This window comes from Pezoporus wallicus, unplaced genomic scaffold (assembly GCF_028554395.1).
Source record: "Pezoporus wallicus isolate ANWC-B61680 ecotype Strahan unplaced genomic scaffold, APGP_CSIRO_Pwel_v1 contig_2771, whole genome shotgun sequence".
Taxonomy (NCBI): Eukaryota; Metazoa; Chordata; class Aves; order Psittaciformes; family Psittacidae; genus Pezoporus; species Pezoporus wallicus.
In genome coordinates this window covers 130,691-149,783 of record NW_026640005.1, presented here as the reverse complement: position 1 = coordinate 149,783, position 19,093 = coordinate 130,691, and the positions used below count along the sequence as shown (strand labels likewise).

General features: G+C 35.3%; 1 protein-coding gene across 1 annotated transcript in view; it reads left to right on the top strand.

Annotated features, from left to right (window-relative positions):
• Positions 1-18,677, top strand: part of IFT74 (intraflagellar transport 74) — a 40,741-nt gene extending 22,064 nt beyond the window's left edge. Inside the window, exons 12-19 of the mRNA XM_057417045.1 lie at positions 1,251-1,330; positions 4,600-4,653; positions 7,554-7,651; positions 8,648-8,774; positions 12,317-12,480; positions 13,117-13,242; positions 15,673-15,733; positions 18,252-18,677. Coding sequence (XP_057273028.1) covers positions 1,251-1,330; positions 4,600-4,653; positions 7,554-7,651; positions 8,648-8,774; positions 12,317-12,480; positions 13,117-13,242; positions 15,673-15,733; positions 18,252-18,367 — 826 coding nt within the window. The 3' untranslated portion in view covers positions 18,368-18,677. The remainder of the gene's footprint in view (positions 1-1,250; positions 1,331-4,599; positions 4,654-7,553; positions 7,652-8,647; positions 8,775-12,316; positions 12,481-13,116; positions 13,243-15,672; positions 15,734-18,251) is intronic.
• The last annotated feature ends 416 nt before the right edge of the window (positions 18,678-19,093 follow it).

Here is a 19,093-nt window from a genome sequence, read left to right as displayed (position 1 = left end):
CCGCTGGAACTGCTGCACAAACTGCCTCAACCTGACCCGGTCACTCGCGCTCCCTGGGGCAGGTTTTTACCCGCCCAGGGCTGGTGCCGCGGCTTTAGGCTCCGCCCCGTGTGAGTCAGCTGCTCGCTCGCGTCAGCTGAGCTGCCGGCTTCTGGGCAAGTACTGTTGAGGACTTGAGGCTTCCTCGGTGGCTCTCGCCGCTCTGAATTAAGGCTCCTGGACGCTGAGCTACCCCCCTCTCAGGTGTTGGAGGCATCCTCTGTGGAGCTACTCACTTCAGCAATTGGTAATAAATGGGTAATAGCATTGTCATAAACTTATTTAATGCTGGAGAAGACATTCATCCATGACAGCTACTCATCTGGGACATCTATGAAGTTGAGCTTACATTATGCTGTAGTAACATTTTGAAGAGTTTATTTGTTATGTGTTCTTAAAACCTAAAAGTTACAAAGTTGCTTACAGAAAATTCCATTCCTAAGAGTAACGGGGAATTGCTTCTTGATTCTTGGGTATTCAACCTTCCTGAAGATTTGCTAGGAACTCTGGAAGATGTTACAATAAATAGTAACGTATTGCCAGGTAGGAGTGAAAACAGTACAATGTTTTTGTGAATCTTGCTCATGTGATCTCTTGCCCTTTACAGAAACAATGAAATAATTCCTGAAATCTCCTAGAAACAATTTTAAATTCTTTAAAGCAGTACTCCCAACTGTAATCATTCATTAATTTTTAATACATTAACACCTTTGAGTGGATAATAATGCAAGTTAAGAGTTTTTTTTTTTTAAGAAACACTGTCAGAGAATTATATTTGAGAATTTACAAAGCTTTTTTAGGGTGATTATGTAATATTTTGGTTTACTTGGCAATATCTGAATGGATTTTAGTGAACACATGAGTAATTTTCAGGAATACAGCTCCTGGCTGCATTTTATGAATTACGTTGTACCTCTGCAAAGTGGTATAGCAGACAACAGAGGGACCAATTGAGTAAGTTAAAACTCCTGAGGACTCAAAAAAGAAAAATTACAATAAACAGTAGCAGTGCTTCCATTTAATAGATATGGGGACTTATGTGACAGGTGGTTTATGTAAATCTTTTATAATAACAGAAATCCTGATATATTTTTTGTTTTCATAAACTTAGGTTTGCTATTTTTATTCTTGATTTTTCTCTCCACTTTTGTGTAAAAAAGCAAGTATTTTACAGCACATTTTTAACCATGGATTTCGTTATCCATTTTCAGGCTGGCAGAAGTAAAAGAAAAAACAAACCACTTTAAAAAGGTCATTCAACGACTTGATACAGACCTGGAGAATTATGAAGGTAATATGGCTAGAGTTTTAGCAGCCTATGCAGAGCTGCATCTGTATTATAACACATATTGTTATGGACATTTGCTGCTTGCAACTTTTGGGCTTAACCAAATGTCTATTATTGACCATTAGAAGAAGGTTTTCTGTTCAGGGGTGCACACTTGTTTCAGATATGAGAAATGGGGAGTACCCACCTTTAGTGGGTGGTTCATCAAGTTTATATTAAGTAGTAAAAATACCATATAAAATAATAGTACAGCTGTCTGGTTTTCTGTCCCGGTTTTATTTTTAGGACTACTTGAGGAATAGGAGTTTCTCTTGATGGCAGCATTGCAGAACCAGCTCAGCTTTAGAACAGCTTTTATTTAACCTTTTATATGATCTGATGTACTGTCAGCAAATGTGGAATTGAGGATGTTTAATAATAATGTATAAAGTAGACAGAATTTGGTACTGTTTTTATCTGTCTTTCAAAGTCCTTGTGTTGATTTTTACAAGAGTTTGTAGAAATAGTACAGAGCTTAGAAATAGTATTTCCTTAGAAACTTAGCCTCCAGCAGACACCTGCTATAGTACATTGGGCTAGTTTAGGATGGGATTTGTCCTAGCATTGCACATATGGTTCTGATGTAACCACAGTTGAGTGCAGGCCCTCAATAGCTGTGGAAGATTCTCCTTAAAATGGTAATTGATCCCATGGAAAACCTTCTTATAAGGAATCTTGATTAGATAGGAGTTGCATAAATATATACATACATTCTGGAAAATTTTTTAACAAGTTATTTAAATTCTGTAGGACAGTTGACTTAATGTGTTTGTGTCTTTTTTACTTTATACTTTTTCTCAGGTAATCAGGATAAAACTTAGCTGTAATTTTTTTGAAGGTGAAGAAATATTTCTAAAATTGATCCTATACAAATGTTAGATACATCTGTTTCTCATCTTTTGCATCACAAAATATCTCATGTTTCTCCAGATATTTCATTATTTCTGTGCAAATAATTCATTAAGACTGTCTTACTAGCTATTTCCAGATAATGTCGTTGCCAACTTTACTATTCTGCTTTAATTCTTCCTTTTTGTTTGGCTTGCAACTCTTTTTTTTGTATGTTTGGAGAAATGCAGAAGGTAAGAAGTGAGTTGCTTTTTTGCATTTTATAATAACTTTTACAGACACTATCATTCATTGCTGGACTGCATGTCTTTATTTTAGGAAAAGACTTCTGTTAAAGAAGTGTTAAAAGCATATGTAGGAGAAAGCCCATGCTTTCTTTCAACAATCAGGAACAGACAGGATATTCAAAAATATAGTTAACTTGTGGTATAAGAGAGGGAATTGTACCTATTGATATAACATAGAGGAGATAAAGAAGTTATTCATAAGGAATTGCTTTAAGACACAGAAATCCTGACTCCCAGTGTCCTTTTCTCTAGTGAGTAGAGAAAGAATCCCAGAGAGCCATTCATACTTCTGCTCTAAATCAGCACTTTGGTGTGTCTTTGAGATTCCTGTCCTCCCTCCCTCCCACCATCCCCAATCAACTTACTTCAGCCAACTTAAATACTGGCTCAGTATTTAAGCTGTTTATTACAAAGCATTCCCAAAGCTTGAGCTCTTTAAGTTTTTCAGTTAAATTTAAGGTAAAATAGCCATAAAATAATTACAACTAAGGATTTTTTGAATGTTTCAGGGTAAACATTTCAGTGCTAGGAACATTTTTAAGCAGGAAAACCGAAATAAAAAGACCATTAATAGAAATAACTATTTTTAGTTTTCACTTAAGAAAATCTAAATAAGGAAAAAAAATCACTCATTTATATGTTCTATATATTAGCAGCTACCATTAACAAAAATTATCAGAGGGCCAGACCACCTCTCCCATGAGGAAAGGCTGATAGAGTTGAGGTTGTTCAGCCTAAAGAAAACTCCCGGGAAACCATATTAGTGGCCTTTTGGTATTTAAAAGGGGCCTATAAAAAGATGGGGAAGAGACTTTAGTAGAGTCCCTTGCAACAGGATGAGGGGTGATGGTTTTAAACTAAAAGAGGGGAGATTCAGGCTGGATGTCAGGAAGAAATTCTTTACAATGAGGGTGGTAAAATACTGGCACGGGTTGCTCAGAGAGGTGGTGGATGTGCCATCCCTGAAGACATTCAAGGCCAGCCTGGATGTGGTTCTGGGCAACCTGATCTAGTTGAAGATGTCCCTGCTCATTGCAGGGGGGTTGGACTAGATAATGTTTGAGGATGCCAAACTATCGTGTGATTCTGTGATCCGGTAACTGATCAGTCAAAATCAACATTAATTCATAATGGAATAGACTTAACACTTCAGAAATTGCAAGAGAGGCTAAGACATTAATGTAATAATGTTGTATTTTAACAAAAACTTATCTGTAAATTTTAAAGGTTGTGGGGTTTTTTTTTTTCTTTAAATACTTGGCAGATCATGTAGCTCTCTGTTTCATGGTTCACAATAACTAGACTTTTTAAGAGTAGAACAGACTGAGTTATTTAGTGTTGGGGACTTGCCTTGCAAAATGAAAGAGAGAGTCCAGCAACGAATAAAGCCACAGCTGCAAGGAAGTCAAAGCAGAATCACAGTCCCCTAGGGACCCATGGGTGTTCTTATTGTTTGTATATATGAGATAGAAAGGAAAGCATGGGGTATGCCAGTAAAAAGACCTAGAGAGATTTGCTTGCTCAGTTATATCTGTGTCCACTTCATTATTTTTCCTTATATTCTTTAAAGTTACAAGATTATGCTGACAACTTATCAATGACAAAAACTCAAACAATTAAAAATCTAGCTCTTTGAAATTTAAATTATTCCTGGAGGCTGAATTGTGTAATCTTCTTGAAATTTGTAACATATCAGATCTCGCACTTTAATAATGCAGTTTAATTAAGAGTTATTTGTAGTCAGTATTTTGGTGCCCATATATACAAAAACATTTATCTTTTCTTGAAATTCACCTGACATCAGAAAAATCTTGTTCCTTTGTTCAAAGCAAGTATTTATCCCACTTTTTTTTATAAAAAAATGCTAGCCTCTAAAAGGTTCTAAAAACTGCATTGAGAATGATTTATTAATCTATTTTTCTTAATATAAAAATATGTATGGCATAGTCATTTGAAGTGATTACATTAAATGACATGGGGTGAGTCCTGTAGTTTCTAGGCATGTAGAATCTGAATTTTTAAAACTGACATTTTGCCTTCCTAAAGGAATCCAGGACTGAGACAAATAAAGTTAAATCCATGTTACATCCCTTTCAGGAGAAGAAAATTGGAGATACAAAGAGCTGAAGAAGAGGGAAGAAAGCATGGACAGTAAGTTGTCTAATATACTTCAATTAGGCCTAATTCCAGCAAAATACAGATTTCCTTGTATTAATTTAGAGCTGGAAAGAACCAGTGCCCTGATCTTTGCATAAAATTTCTGTGATCTGCCTCAAGACAAGATAATTGCTATCTTAGGACTTATAGGACAGTTACAAACATTTGGAGCATCATTCAAGGCTTTTCATCAAACATTAAAGGTCTTAGGAATACAGCTTTATTGTATGAAAACAAGACTGAAATGAATTTTTAAATTAATTTAAATAAAAGACATATGCAGCCAGCTGTTCAGGTCTGATTAAAAGCAGAAGTTAAAAATGGAAAAGCATAGACATCATATAATTCTTTAAAATTAAGGCTTCTCATATCTGTTTATTCAAAATAAATGCTACTAAAGCTTTCTTCCACAAGACAAACAAGGTCAATCAGACAGCTGTGATAAAATGGAGAGTTGCTTGCAGAAAAACGATGAGATGAGATGTAAGTATGGACCTTGCTTGATGTTTCTAAATAAATTCAAAGGAGGTTTGAAAAAAAAACAACCCCAAAAACCAAACAATAAAACAAACAGTTAAAAAGGTCCAAAATGCCAAAGGTTAAAAACACTAGTCAAGACATACAGGTATGATTCTTAGGTCTTAATTCCACTCAGGCTCAGTTTTACAGAATTATATATTTGTGGATGTAAAGTAATTTAGTTTTGTTCTCACGAATATGTGAGAATGCTTTTCTTTCATGAAGGCACTTTTATTTCACTCCTCTGCCTTACCTACCTATGTGTTTTGGAAGATTCAATATCCTCATTGTCTGCAGCTTCCTTTGAAGTAAATAAATAGGCTTATCAAGATATTGCAGCCAACTTATTTAAGACCTGTTTGCTAAGATGCATCAAAGTCCATGGCATCATCTGTTATGTAAAAAGAAGTGGCTCAGTCCCCCAGAAGAGGCAGACATTAATGAAGCCTTTCTCACCACTAGAGCACTAAGCACTAAATAGTTAAATGTTACTGAAAGTTTTGAGGTAGGTTGTTTGAATGATTCCCTTTGTAAAAACTGCCTACATAATTATTTAAACAAAAAAAAAGAAGAGCTCAAATGTTTTAAACACAAAACATTAAACAAAAATTTCAGTACTATTGCTTCTTTACTACCTTTCCCTTAGTTCTGTTGTGCTGAGATATTCCTGTCTGTATTTCACAACAGATGGTATGAAATACTCAGTAAGTGCCCTTTGAGAAAGGAGCTCTTTTTGGAGCTGACGCTGTTGTCCCTCTTATTAAAGTATAGTTGTCCTATCTTTAAGATCGAACAAGACAAATTCATTCTGAAAGAAAAGAACATCACAGAAAATAGCTTCATTTGTAGCCTGGGTACTGGAGAAACAGGCCTGACAATGGTCTTATTCAGCACTTGGGAAGTGACTAGCCTCTTTCAATTGCCAGCTTTTACACTTTGGTTTTAACTCTGTTCCTGGTTACTAGTTCACAGCAGTGTTGGGAAAAGGTATACCTTTTTACATTTTTGACAAGTACTGTTCTCTACAGCTACTAGTCAGCATCAGCTGGACCAAAACTTTATTTCAACTTTCCGAGCCAACTGAATCTGCATCAGAACTGGTCATTTTTAGTAATCAGCTGTGCACATTACAGATGTGTTTTCTAATGCACATAATTAAACTTCTAAGAATTCCTAGTATCTTTGATCCTGAAATCTCTGCCTCAGAGATAGTCTTTGTAGTGTCTTAGTATTGTCCACTGGCTCCAATAGTGCAGATTTTCCACTTTACAAGTTTTAGAAGCTGTACTCTGTGAAGCATCTCTCTTAACTCTTTCATGGGCAGTGTTGCAGATGATGTCAGATATTACAGTAGTTTTCTTATCCAGGAATGTTTTATTAGTAAAGAATTTTAAAATCAGATGTTTATTAAAACCCGTGGATGCTCTGAAATCCAGAATTCTCTAGTCAGTCTTCATCCCTTCAGGATTTGTCAGTATTTCCATTAAGTAGATCCTCTTATAATCTTTCCTCATTCTTGAATTTGCTATTATCTAATCCTTCTTGCTCAAACAAGCACTTCTCTTTTTCATCTAGCTAGAAAGTTTGCAAACTCTTATATTTACTGAGGGCTTCTGTGTATGTAAGCCATGTTTTAGGAGGAGACCCGAAAGAGGGACGATCATAACTTGTAGCCCTGGATGGCGTCTTGTTAGACCTATAACTTTCATGTGATGTGGCCAGCACCCTTTTTTCAATATGTCTGTCATCAGAAGTACATTGTAGTATGCCCAGGACACACATACAGAGGGTATACCACCATTACAAGTGTCTTACCAGATTCAGTTGGACACTTACTAGAATGAACATAAATTAGCGAGGTAGCAAAGGGACATCATATGTAAAGAAAAAGATACCAGGTGAATATTGGTCTCAGGCCCTTAGCAATGTCTGGCATTTAGTCCACCCCATTAGAGATAATCAAGTCCCTAGTGAAGTACCTGTTCCCTTTATATAGTAGCCCATTTTGGTAGCCCTCAGAAGAATTAAGACCAACAGCTGCTGGGACAAGCATTTAAAAAGCTGTCAGAAATTATCGTAATGAAACTCCTTATGCATTGGGTAGCAACCCTCACCTAAACAGTATCCAAGAAGGTGATTACGTCATATCATTAATCTGTCAAACATGCGTCTCTGCAAAAATTGTCCTCTTTTTCATTCTAACCCGTAAGTTGACATATTTCAAGGACTCTATCACCTGTGTCTTAACTAAATAATTTATCTTAAAGTAACCTGTCTGAAACTGTAGAGCTTAGAAAGTTTTGGCTGGAAACTACAAGGACTTATGCTATACCCACACAGCAGCAGGTTTCTTTATAATGTTTGTTGATCTCTAGATTTTTTTGAGACTTTTGAAGAGGTGAAGAATCAGGAATTGGAACGAAAAGCCCAAATAGAAGCCAACATTGTTGCACTCCTGGAGCACTCAAGCAGGGTAAGCCTATTTTTCTCTTCCTGTGGTAAGCTAGGAATTTAAAAGGACAGAACAGGAGCATGTTTGGTTTAAGAAGGGTGATAGTTTTTATGTATTATCCATCCAATATCTGCATTGCAATCTCGTAAGAGAATTAAACACTAAATCATGTACAGCTGTAGTTAAAAAAACAAAGCAAGTCCACAAAAAACAAAACCAAGGCATATTTGATTAATTTAACTTTATTTCTGGGAAGAGACTTTTGTATATTAGATAACACTTGCCACCAGAGTAAAAGAAAGATGTGCATAATTGCTGTAACTCATCATCACTGCTATAATCAACTTTATTCCATTCATTATAAACATTTCAGAATATTGCAAATAAAACTACTGCAATATTTTGTTTATGTAAGGTCTGCAAATATCAGTTCATGGGTATTCTGTCACTACTGTTAAGTAATTGGCAGTGTTCCAATACCCTGCTGTGTAATATTTAATGTAAACACTTTAGAAATTGTTCCCATTTGCCGTCTGCTATTTTTTTTTTTGCACTTTCAAAATGTTTGTTCTTGCAACATTTTTAATTCCCATAGATTTTTTTTTGATCTTACAGAAATCTTTCATCTGAGTAATAGTTTGATTATATCTCCACTTTTTTGTCTTCTAAAACTTTTTCAGTATGGTATTCCATAGGTATATTTTAGGCAATGACAGTTTAGTAGGGATTAATAATGGCAACACAGTATACCTTTGTTGCATTTTTATGGCATATACTTGCTGAATTTCTGTTTCATCTTCACTGGCCTGTCAGTACATCTTTTATCAAAAGTTGGCAGAATGAAAATTGGTCACATTTAAGTCCCTTCAGAGTATTTCCAGTATTTTCAGTCTTTGCAGAAGAAAAGCCCCATAACAGACAATGTACAGAGACAGGAGAGTTTTTTTACTAGTCCAGTTACCATTTGTTGTTTCAAAGATGCATCATATTCTCATTATTTTTATTGGTAACACACAGAATGTGAATCGTATGAAACAAATTTCATCTGTTACCAATCAAGAACTGAAGATTATGCAGGAAGACCTCACTTTTAAATCAAATGAAATGCAGAAATCACAGAGCACTGCTAAGAATCTGATTACAGGTAAGATCACCAATTAATTTTCAAATTAATTCCTTAAAAAAATTAAAATTACCTGAATTGTTATATTAGTCATAAGTACAAGATCAGTGATCTCCAAATACCAAAATACAGTGGCAAGTTAATAAATTCAAACTCTTGTGGGTTACAAGTTCTTTATATTCCTTAGGAGTATTTAGCTTGCTATTATGATGCTTCTTTGCACAGATATACATTAAATATATGTATTTTAATAAAGGGGTACAAAGTTCTTTGATCTAGAAGTTTGACTTTATTAATATTCACCTTGAATATAAGCAGTTTTCATTGTCTTAAAATAGTGTTTAATAAATTGAAGTAGAGACTTCCTTCAGTTATCTAACCATGTATTATTTGTAAATGCAGTTCTCAGAATCACTTAGTTATGGTTTTGTGCTTTTCTAAAAGGGAACGTACCATGAAAGAATAATTTCCAACAATAGTGAATAGCTCTCAAACTATCAGGCTTTGATTTTGCAGAGTGGATATTAATTTTTACTTCATTTTGGAACTACTGAAGTAGGTAAGTGTAAGAATCTGTGGAATCTTGCCTGTAATTTAAAAAAACTTACAGTATTGTTCTTTCATTTCCATGGCAAGTTCTATTTAGTTCTTTTTTTCATTGTTTACAGTGAAATTGTTCTTATAATTCTAAGTCTTCGCCAATATCATTATTGGTTCAGCAAGCCTTTCCTTGTTTGGCTAAAAAGAAGGGGCAGGAATTAAGAACCATAAATCATTTTGATAGAAGGCTATTACATGCTCTACTTGGTAGAAATTTTCAAAGTAGGAGCCTGTGTTGTAACTTCAAGTAGTTATGTGCGATTAAGTTGTTATACACACAGTGTTACAGAAATAGATTTTTCTGTTGTGTGTTTTAACATGTAGTATTTGCTTGTCTGCAAGTACTCCTTTTGCCATTCTAGCATGGCTTAAAAGCTGGGCCATACATTGCATGTTCAAATCTGACTTTTTATTCTTTCATTTAAGCATTGTTTCTTATTATTTTACAATATAAGGATATTCTGGAAGCACATATCACTATAGAGACATGTTGAAAGGAAGTTACAATACATAATTTTCAGTAGGACATTTATATGACTCTTAAGTAAATTCCTGAAAGCAAGGAGTTGCAAATACTATATTAAGCAATATAAGATTCTTGAAAATATACAATGAATATTCAATTTGCACAGTTTAGATTCTTCCTAATCCTTGAATTATAGCATAGTCATCTTCAGGATTCTTTTGTTGTGTTTAAACAAATTACATTGCTGTAAAAATGTCTACCAGCAGAACCCTTAAGAAAAGAAAAAAAAAAAAGAGGAAAAAAGAAAAGGAAACCATGAAGAGTAAACAAAAGTGCTGATAGCATAGTTTCCCAAAAGCATTTCCCTGGGTCACTGTAGTTTGGTCTGGGAGTTTGCTACTGTGTACACACTGCTTGCTAGACACTGCAGCTTCATGGTGTATCAGAAGGAACTGGGCTGCATCCTCTTCCTGTCTCTTCCCGTAGAGAAGTTTCGAATTTTTTTAGTTTTGAGGTTTTTTTTTTCATTTAGGTTGTTGCTGGATCACTCCTTCCAGTTTCTTCCCTTTTCACCAGAAAACATGAATGGATAGGAATGGCCCATTGCTGTCTCAACATAGTTTTTACCAGTATATAGATAAAACAGTCATAAGAATCCTTTCTGGCATTTTGCCATTTATATTGTTATGACTCTTCACATGTAAAAAAAAATCCCAATTAGTCAACTATGTATAATTTTAAAATAAAAAGTAAATATATCAGAACAGCTATATGGAGAGTGAAAATACTGTGATTATGCCTAAATAAATGCATAAGAAAATCAGAAGTTGTTTTCTGCTATTTCTCTCCAATTTGAATTATTATTATTTTATAAATTTTTTTTTAACTGGTTTTAATGTTAAATTCTTGAGTTATTAAGGTCCTTAAGCATTTCTCTGTCTTTAAACCACAGTGGCAGAAACAAAATAAGGAACAAAAGAAGCAGAGCTGTGGTCTGTACAGTTGTGGTTTAGGATCTGACACTGACAATAGCAGGAGCTTCAAAGTGAAGCTATAGGCAGCTACAAAATACTTTAGACACGGGGAAGGTGTTTTCTTAAGTGCTTTAAGGTGGATTCATACTCTACACAAAAGTCTTGACTTGTCTTGTTATTTTGAAGTTCCTCAAGAAATCATCAAAGCACTCTGTAATAAGCCAGAAATGCTAATTAAAACAAATATTTCACTCTAAAAAAATAGTATATGGCATAAATACATAAGAGAAGAAATGAGTATCAAAAGCTTGCTATGACAGAGTTTTGATCACATGAGATTTTCCAAGATAATTTCACTAAGGAAACCATACCCACAGTTTTTGGAAAAATGAACTCACCCTCTATTACATATGCATGTCCACTCCCTACTGCCGTAAAGATCTATACTGCCTTGGTAAAGTTGGAGGAAAGAAATCCTACCCTTTTTCCAGGAGATCAGCATAAACCTAAGTCTGTGAGCAAAATATGCAGTCTATTTTGATAGAAGTTCCTTTATGGTGTCCGTTCCTCCCAGTAGCCCACTTTGCCTAAAATTTTAGAATACAGGAAAAACCCTGCATTATTTGTGTCATTCTTCTGAGTTAGACACTGCTCTGAAGCGTAAGGTTGTGTACCCATATGTTTAAGTGTTCAGGAAAATGAAGAAAAGACAATGACAAGGCTACAGGTCAGAAAACCCGTCTAGCCACATCTAGTTTTTCCACACTTGGGGTGGATAACTTACCCCAAAACTGGGTAAAACTTGAACTGGATCAAAGTGTATTTTTTTTTATTTTGTGTATCTTTGTTGTGCCCTTTCTTGAGCATCTCATGACTGAACAGTTTCAGTATTTCCATTTCTTTTCATATAAGCATCCATATTTCTAACTCCTTTAATTATCTATATCTCTTTTGTTTGTTTTTAATGGATTGTCAGAAGTAAACACTGTATATTGTAGCACATGCTCATTTTATAAGCTATGACAGTACTTATTCTGTGGATATTTTCCTGTACAGAGTGAATTCTTAAAGCAAATTTGGCTATTTACTGTCATAGAACTCTCTTATGATAAACAAGCAAAATGAATAAAACCAACGTAAATAACAAATAAATAAATAAGTTTGTCTGCATTATTGCAGTCAACTTTTTGTAAGGTATCACCACTGCTTAAGCATCGCCACCGTTCACAGCCTTGTTGCTGTAAACAACATTAGAAATACGACACTGCATGCAGAAAATCACTTTTTCAATACTCTTCACTTACTGAGTATAATACACTAATTGTAATATAGGAGTCTGGCTTACGGGATGATTTTGAAGATCATTTTTTTTTCCTTTCACATTAACACTCCCATGCATATCAAAATCAGAAAGATAAGCAGGAGCTGTTTGTGTTGCTTAGATATAGAATAAATCTTTATATAGTAGACAGTGTATCATGAAATAAAATGCTGTGTTAATTGATTGTGTACTTGTGATCTAGAAAGCCAGAAACTGCAGATGGACCTACAGAAGATGGAACTCTTGGAGGGCAAGATGGTTGATGAACTAGCTTCTCTTCAAGACAAAATAGAACAAACAAAAATGGATTTGAAGGTCTATAATAATTTGCCAGCTCTGAAAGCATCAGGAGAAGAGAAGAAACAGGTAATGAAAAGAATGAATCCTTTCATATGCAGACTTTTTGTGCTTTTGAGCACCTAGTGGAGGGGAATCCAGGTCTATGATTGGGGATCCTGACTGATGCCTGAAAATGGGGCTTGCACTCCAGAGCAAATGAATCCAGATGCTTTTCTGCTTATACATATGACTAGGTATTTGTAGCAGGCTATCAACTGGATACCTTTTGATAATTTCTTTCTACAAAATTTCTCATTTAGTGATTCATCTAAACTTTTCTGCTGTAACTTATGTCCACCCATAAGTTTGAATTTAGCAATCATGGAATCAAAACACTAAAGAAAAATTATTCTGCATGTATTTTCTCTAAGACAGACTCCATCTAAAGCACTTCCTGCTTTGCAGGTGATAAATTTCCTACAAATTCTTAACATTAGCTTTCCTGCTAGTGCTACAAGCCTCCAACTTGGTTACAGCCATTGAATAATGTTTTTAGGATAGAACCTGCATGCTAAAGCATTATGTGCTCTTTAAGCTTATGATTGTGTTCTGAAAGGAAGAAAAAGTAGCATCTTGAAAGCTAAACTAGACTCATTTGTCTTTAACCCAAAGCAAATTAACTCATCCGTTAACTGGTTTATGTTTTCTTTTTTTCCCAACTAGAGACTCCAGGATGACAAGGAAAAATTAACAAAACGAACCCATGCTTTCAAGAAAATAATGGAACACTTGAATACAGAGTATGAGACAGTAAAGAGAGAGCTGCAAGAGAATGAGACACATTCTCAGGTATAGATCAAGCTACATACTATCTCTTCAGTTGTTTCCATTGTAGTTTCAGTTTTCTCATGCACATGAAGCATTGTATTGACAGAATCCATTTATCCCTTCTCAGGGAGTTCAAAATTATGTGCTGTAAATGTGTAGCCCTGTTTTCTGTTTTCAAACAAAAGTTAATATCTTGCCAATAAATTGCTCATAAGCTTTGGATTTCAAAGTCACTAGCAGAGGTCTCTCTGAGCTTAAAAATTGGGTGAATCTTGAACTGTTTGTATTAATCTTGCTCAGAACTCTTCCCCTTTTGCCTTTCCTCTGCTTGAGGAGTTTTGAGGACCAGCTTAAGAAATTACAAGAAAAAAGAGTCACTGGTAGTCAGATAAGATCCCTTTTGCTTTTAAAGTTATTGTGTCAGTAAGCTTTTTCTTGCAACTTGTAACATTAATTCCATTTCAGTTTTCCCAATCCTTCTGCTCCTTGCAGAACATTGAATTTTTAGGGTTTGATGAGTCTTCTTAAACCCAAGGAACTTTGGTATATGAGTGTATTTACTTTTACATTTCCAAAGTGAATCAGGAAAGATGATGTTTGTAAAATCTTAAGCAGCTTTTTTTCTTCCATTATAAACACCCCAAAATCACTGTCATTTTGGCAACAAAGCTTTAATGGCATATAGGTTTGAATGCACAGAAAGAAAATGGACAACATCAAAATAAACTGAAAAAATGGAAATTGATTATTTTCTCTTCATTTCACAGATTTTAATTGTTTCAGGATGTTGAAGTCTTTGTCTTTAGAGCTGTTATTTTTTTCTGATTCAGTTAAAAGTTGAAAGAGATATTTGTACATGTTTAATTTAACTTTCTTCTGGAGTGAGTTTTATGGAGCAGATGAGAGGGCATAGCTCTAAATGAGGAGGTATATGTATGGATTCATAGCATATGATTATTGTGGGCTAACTCTAAAGTGATAAATCCCCAAAGCTACATGCCAAAGTCCGCAAGACTTCAGTTATTGTTTATGTTTTATGCCAAAATCAGATTCTTATTCCTAGAGGTTATGCAAATCAGACCTGGATACCCAGCCAGTGTTAAGATATGCATAATGATGCAAAAATTTTGTATAAAATAGCATTATAATGTACAGCATTTCTTTAGTTCATTAAGCTGTGGCAGTTCTATTTCAATGGGTGCAAAAAGGATTTGTTTCTTTGCTTTTTATGTCATGAGAGAAAAAGTCATGAGGGTGCATAAATATAAAATGGCTGACTAGTTGACATTCGTCAAGCATTTTGAAGTACAAATAGCATTTGCATCTCTTGAGGGTTTGGGCAATTTTGTAAGCAGTCGACTGTATGAGCTGTGGCCTTCAAGGAGTTACTACAAAAATGCACTGAATATTTCCTTTTATATATATCAGACAGGCTACTATACTGGCTGTACTGCATGTACCAGTGTCTACAAAGACAGCAATAAATATTATATTTGATCAGAAATACCATATCTTGGAAATAAATGACTGGCATGTTTCAGTGAACAAATACACTAGGTAACTTATTCTTCACTGAAAGATTTTTGTATAATATAGGAATTATTTTCGTATAAACTTCTAGCTTAAAAATAAGCTTTTAAGTAAAATCTTACTATATTTTACTAATTTATTACCTTAGTTTCCACTGAAAATTTAGTCTCAAAATGATTTTCAGGTTTTGCATTTAAAAATAACATCTGCATATCTTGAAATGCAGAACCTTGAACAGTAGTATCAGAAAAACAAATATAAAATTGTACTGTAAGGAAGCAGCCATCGATATAATGTCCGCATTAGTTTCCTGTTGATGCTGAAAGTATTGAAGAAGTGCCAGCACTTAACCCACACTCCTACAATCTTCTTGCTGCAGCTCTGTTCTTATCACAGCTTCTGGCATCAGACAGGAAACTAAACTATGGAAGTAAGGAAGTTTCTTCTGTATAGCTGAAAGTCCAAGACAGTGTCAGGAAATATTGTATCTTTGGTGATTTTAGATCTTACTGATTTTAAAAAGAGATCATTTAAATGATATGAACTATAATGAGAATTAGTATCTCTCTGCAGTGTTTACCTTTTTACTTCTCACTTGCTTACACATTTCCTTATACGACAAGTCTTGAATTCTCAGGTGACTTTTTTTCCACCTACAACTGCAGGTAAATGCAGTGCTTTTATATAAATAGAAGTATGAAGTGCTAAATTATATATAGGTTAATCATTGGCAGTTTTAAAACAATTTTGCTATTGTTTCTCATTTCTGTGTTTTGGGTTTTTTTTTGTGAAATAGCTTTGATCTTATCAGGTGATAGGGTACAGGGTGTTCATATAACCTAGTTTTTTTCGGAGATTCTTTGTATAAAGTACGTATGTAATAATAATAGTTTTCATTTTTTGTTCTTTTTATGTTTTCAGCTTATAAATTTGGAGAGGAAGTGGCAACACCATGAGCAAAATAACTTTATGATGAAGGAATGTATCCTTTTCTTTAAGAAATACAGTAAAATTCATGCAGTGTATTAATTGAGGAAGAAGTCTGTTTCCTCCAGCAGAATAAGGCAGGATGGAATTGGCAGCAGAAGACAGGGGAGGAGGGGAAAGGAGATGCTTTGCAAATGTCTGTTTAGCTGATAGATATTGTATATAGCAAAACTTTCATGTGTTATCTGAAACAATTCTAAAGCAAGAGATTGGTCTTGCAGTCTGGAGTTTTCCTGTTGGATCAGTCTTGCATTAACTTTCATACAAATATCATCCTATCATCTGTCCAGTGTTATCTGAAATCACGCAGCAAGTGTAGCATTGTTGGAAAATCTGTGTAGTATGGTGACTTTACGTGGTAATTTGCAATCTTATAACACCATGACATCAGTTATGAAAAAGTAAACAAAAAAATTCTGAGCATTTGCTCTATTTCTTATCAAATAAAAGAGGAATTGCATATTAGAGGGGAAAATTAGACAAATATTGTAAGATACGACAAGAGGTGCTTTTGCTGCAAAATGGGCTGGGATGGGGGAAGTGCACTGTAGCTTTCTCATTATGCGTTGCTTATTGAAAACTTGCATTCCATTAATCATAGAATCATAGAACAGTTTGGGTTGGAATGGACCTTAAAGATCATCTAATTCCAACCCCCTTCCTTCCACTAGACCGACCTTCTGCTAGGTTGCTCAAAGCCCTGTCCAGCCTGGCCTTTAACACTTCCAGTGATGAGGCATATAAGACCTTCTAAACCATCAGCAAAAGCTTGTTTTTCATAAGGTAGTTTTTGAAATTAGCAAAAGCACTGAATTATTTGTAATTAGAAATGATGGTTCTCATCTTGTATTATTCTCCGTAGTTACTGAAGAGATCTGAGTAGGGTATAGTTACACTTTTATTTTATATTTTAGGGACTTCAAATTCACTGCAATACGTTAACTTCTGTAAAATGATTCAGGTAACAAAAAATCTATAATCTCAAAGGTGCATATAACCCACAGTTATATGATTTTTACAGTATAAATATAGTTGGTAAAAGCAACAGCAAAACTGGACCACACCATCAAGTGTTGGGTGTTGAACAGTGTACATGACTACATGTCTCAGCAAATGGCACAAGAATATATTTCGGGCAACTCAGTATCAGCCTGGTCATCAGGGAAATAACAATAATAGTACAGGATATGCGTATAGCATTATCTTTTTCATATTCCAGATATCCCACTTCTCGTATCTGATAAGTGCTGTGAAAAAAATAAGAAAAAAATCTTGGACAATGTAAGGTAATTAGCACCTCATCTATGAAGAAGACTCTACAGGAATATCTTACTAAGGCAAAAATCTTAGATCCTATATTTTCTAACACAAAAAACTAAAACAAACCAAGAAAAAAAAGGTTTATATTAAAAGCACCTCCTTACTTGCTACAGTGTATTGCCTATCCAAATGTGAACCCCTTTGCAGAGTAAGTGACACAACTGAATCTATGGCTGTAAATAGCTGAGTGACTTCACCCTGTGGAGAAGGGCTTGGGGGTGCTGGTCTATGAGAAACTGAACATGAGCTGGCAGTGTGTGCTTGCAGCCCAGAAGGGCAACCGTGTCCTGGGCTGCATCAAAAGGAGCATGACCAGCAGGTAGAAGGAGGTGATCCTGCCTCTCTACTCTGCTCTCATGAGACCTCACTTGGAGTATTGTGTGCAGTTCTGGTGTCCTCAACATAAAAAGGACATGGAACTGTTGGAATAAGTCCAGAGAAGGGCCACGAGGATGATCAGGGGCTTGGAGCCCCTCCTGTACGAAGACAGGCCAAGAAAGTTGGGGCTGTTCAGCCTGGAGAAGAGAAGGCTGTGTGGAGACCTCATAGCAGCCTTCCAGTATCTGAAAGGGTCCTATAAGGATGCTGGGGAGGGACTCTTCATTAGGGACTGTAGTGATAGGACAAGGGGTAACGGGTTAAAACTTAAACAGGAGAAGTTTAGATTGGATATAAGGAAGAAGTTCTTTACTGTGTGGGTGGTGAGGCACTGGAATGGGTTGCCCATGGAGGTTGTGAATGCTCCATTCCTGGGAGTGTTCAAGGCCATGTTGGACAGAGCCTTCGGTGACATGGTTCAGTGGGAGGTGTCCCTGCCCATGGCACAGGGGTTGGACCTAGATGATCTTAAGGCCCTTTCCAGCCCTAAGCTTTCTGTGATTCTATGACCTGAAATGATTTTCTTTGCAGTGTTACAATGAGAAGAGGCTTCCACAAGTGACCTATTGCCTATATACATGAAAATAAAACTGACTCAGGCAATGTACTCTTTTTTTATTCTTTTACAATGCTTGGCATGAGATTGCAGCTAGTAAATTGGTGTAAATCTTTTAGACCCAGTTTGAGGTTTTTCCATTATTTGCACCCCTTGACAGTTTTCACAGAAGGAAACTTACTGTATTGTGGTTTCCTTATGGTCCCTAATTATCCTAATATTTATACTGGCAGCTTGTTTCCTTAGTTCTTTTAATCAGTCATAGCAACAAAAAGTCAGGAGAGTGACTACCAGCCAATAATGAAGAACGTGAGAAAGCTGGTCACAGAATACAACAAAGCTCTCATAGAAGCTTTACAGAACACCAAGAACTGAATCCAGGCACTTCCTTCCTGCCCCAGGGGACCAACAATGAAAGATGTCCACAGGCCGCATGGAAAACTAGATGCTGAACTCATTCACTCACCACTATGGCAACAGACTCTTAAAAGTAGTTCTTTCAGGTTTTTAGAAGTCACAGTTTTTAATACTATTCCTCTTTTGCAACAGTTAGTTAAAATTTTAGAAATTAACTTCTGAGTTTTATAAACTTGTAGAAATTAAAAAGAAATACTGCGCAATGAGTGTAAAATCATCACAATATTTTACTGAGGCCCATTGCTGGATTGAAATGTGAAACTTTAGCCTGCTTGCACTCTAGTTGTCTTGTAGGCCTATCGCTGCCAAACATAACAGGAGTTTTTTCCTTGAATAAGGATTACCTGGCAGGCTGTCATACACATTATCTTAAATGAAATGTATAATAAGATTAATGGTAATATAACATCCCTATTTAAACAGCAACTTATGACAAAGAAGGAAAGCACCTAAGGAGGACAAGCATCCTTTTGAGTCAGAATTGCTTTATACTATAAATGTCTTATAATAAAATAGTCTTACAATAAAAGCAAATGTACTTTATGTATTAGAAAATTTTCATTTCCCAATAGAGAACTGATTAACTTCTTTATATTTTTTTAATATGAGAACAATTCACTTTTTTCATGCAAAGTGAAGCGTAACTATTACTGATCTTGTACAGAGCATTTGACTTTTGTAGTA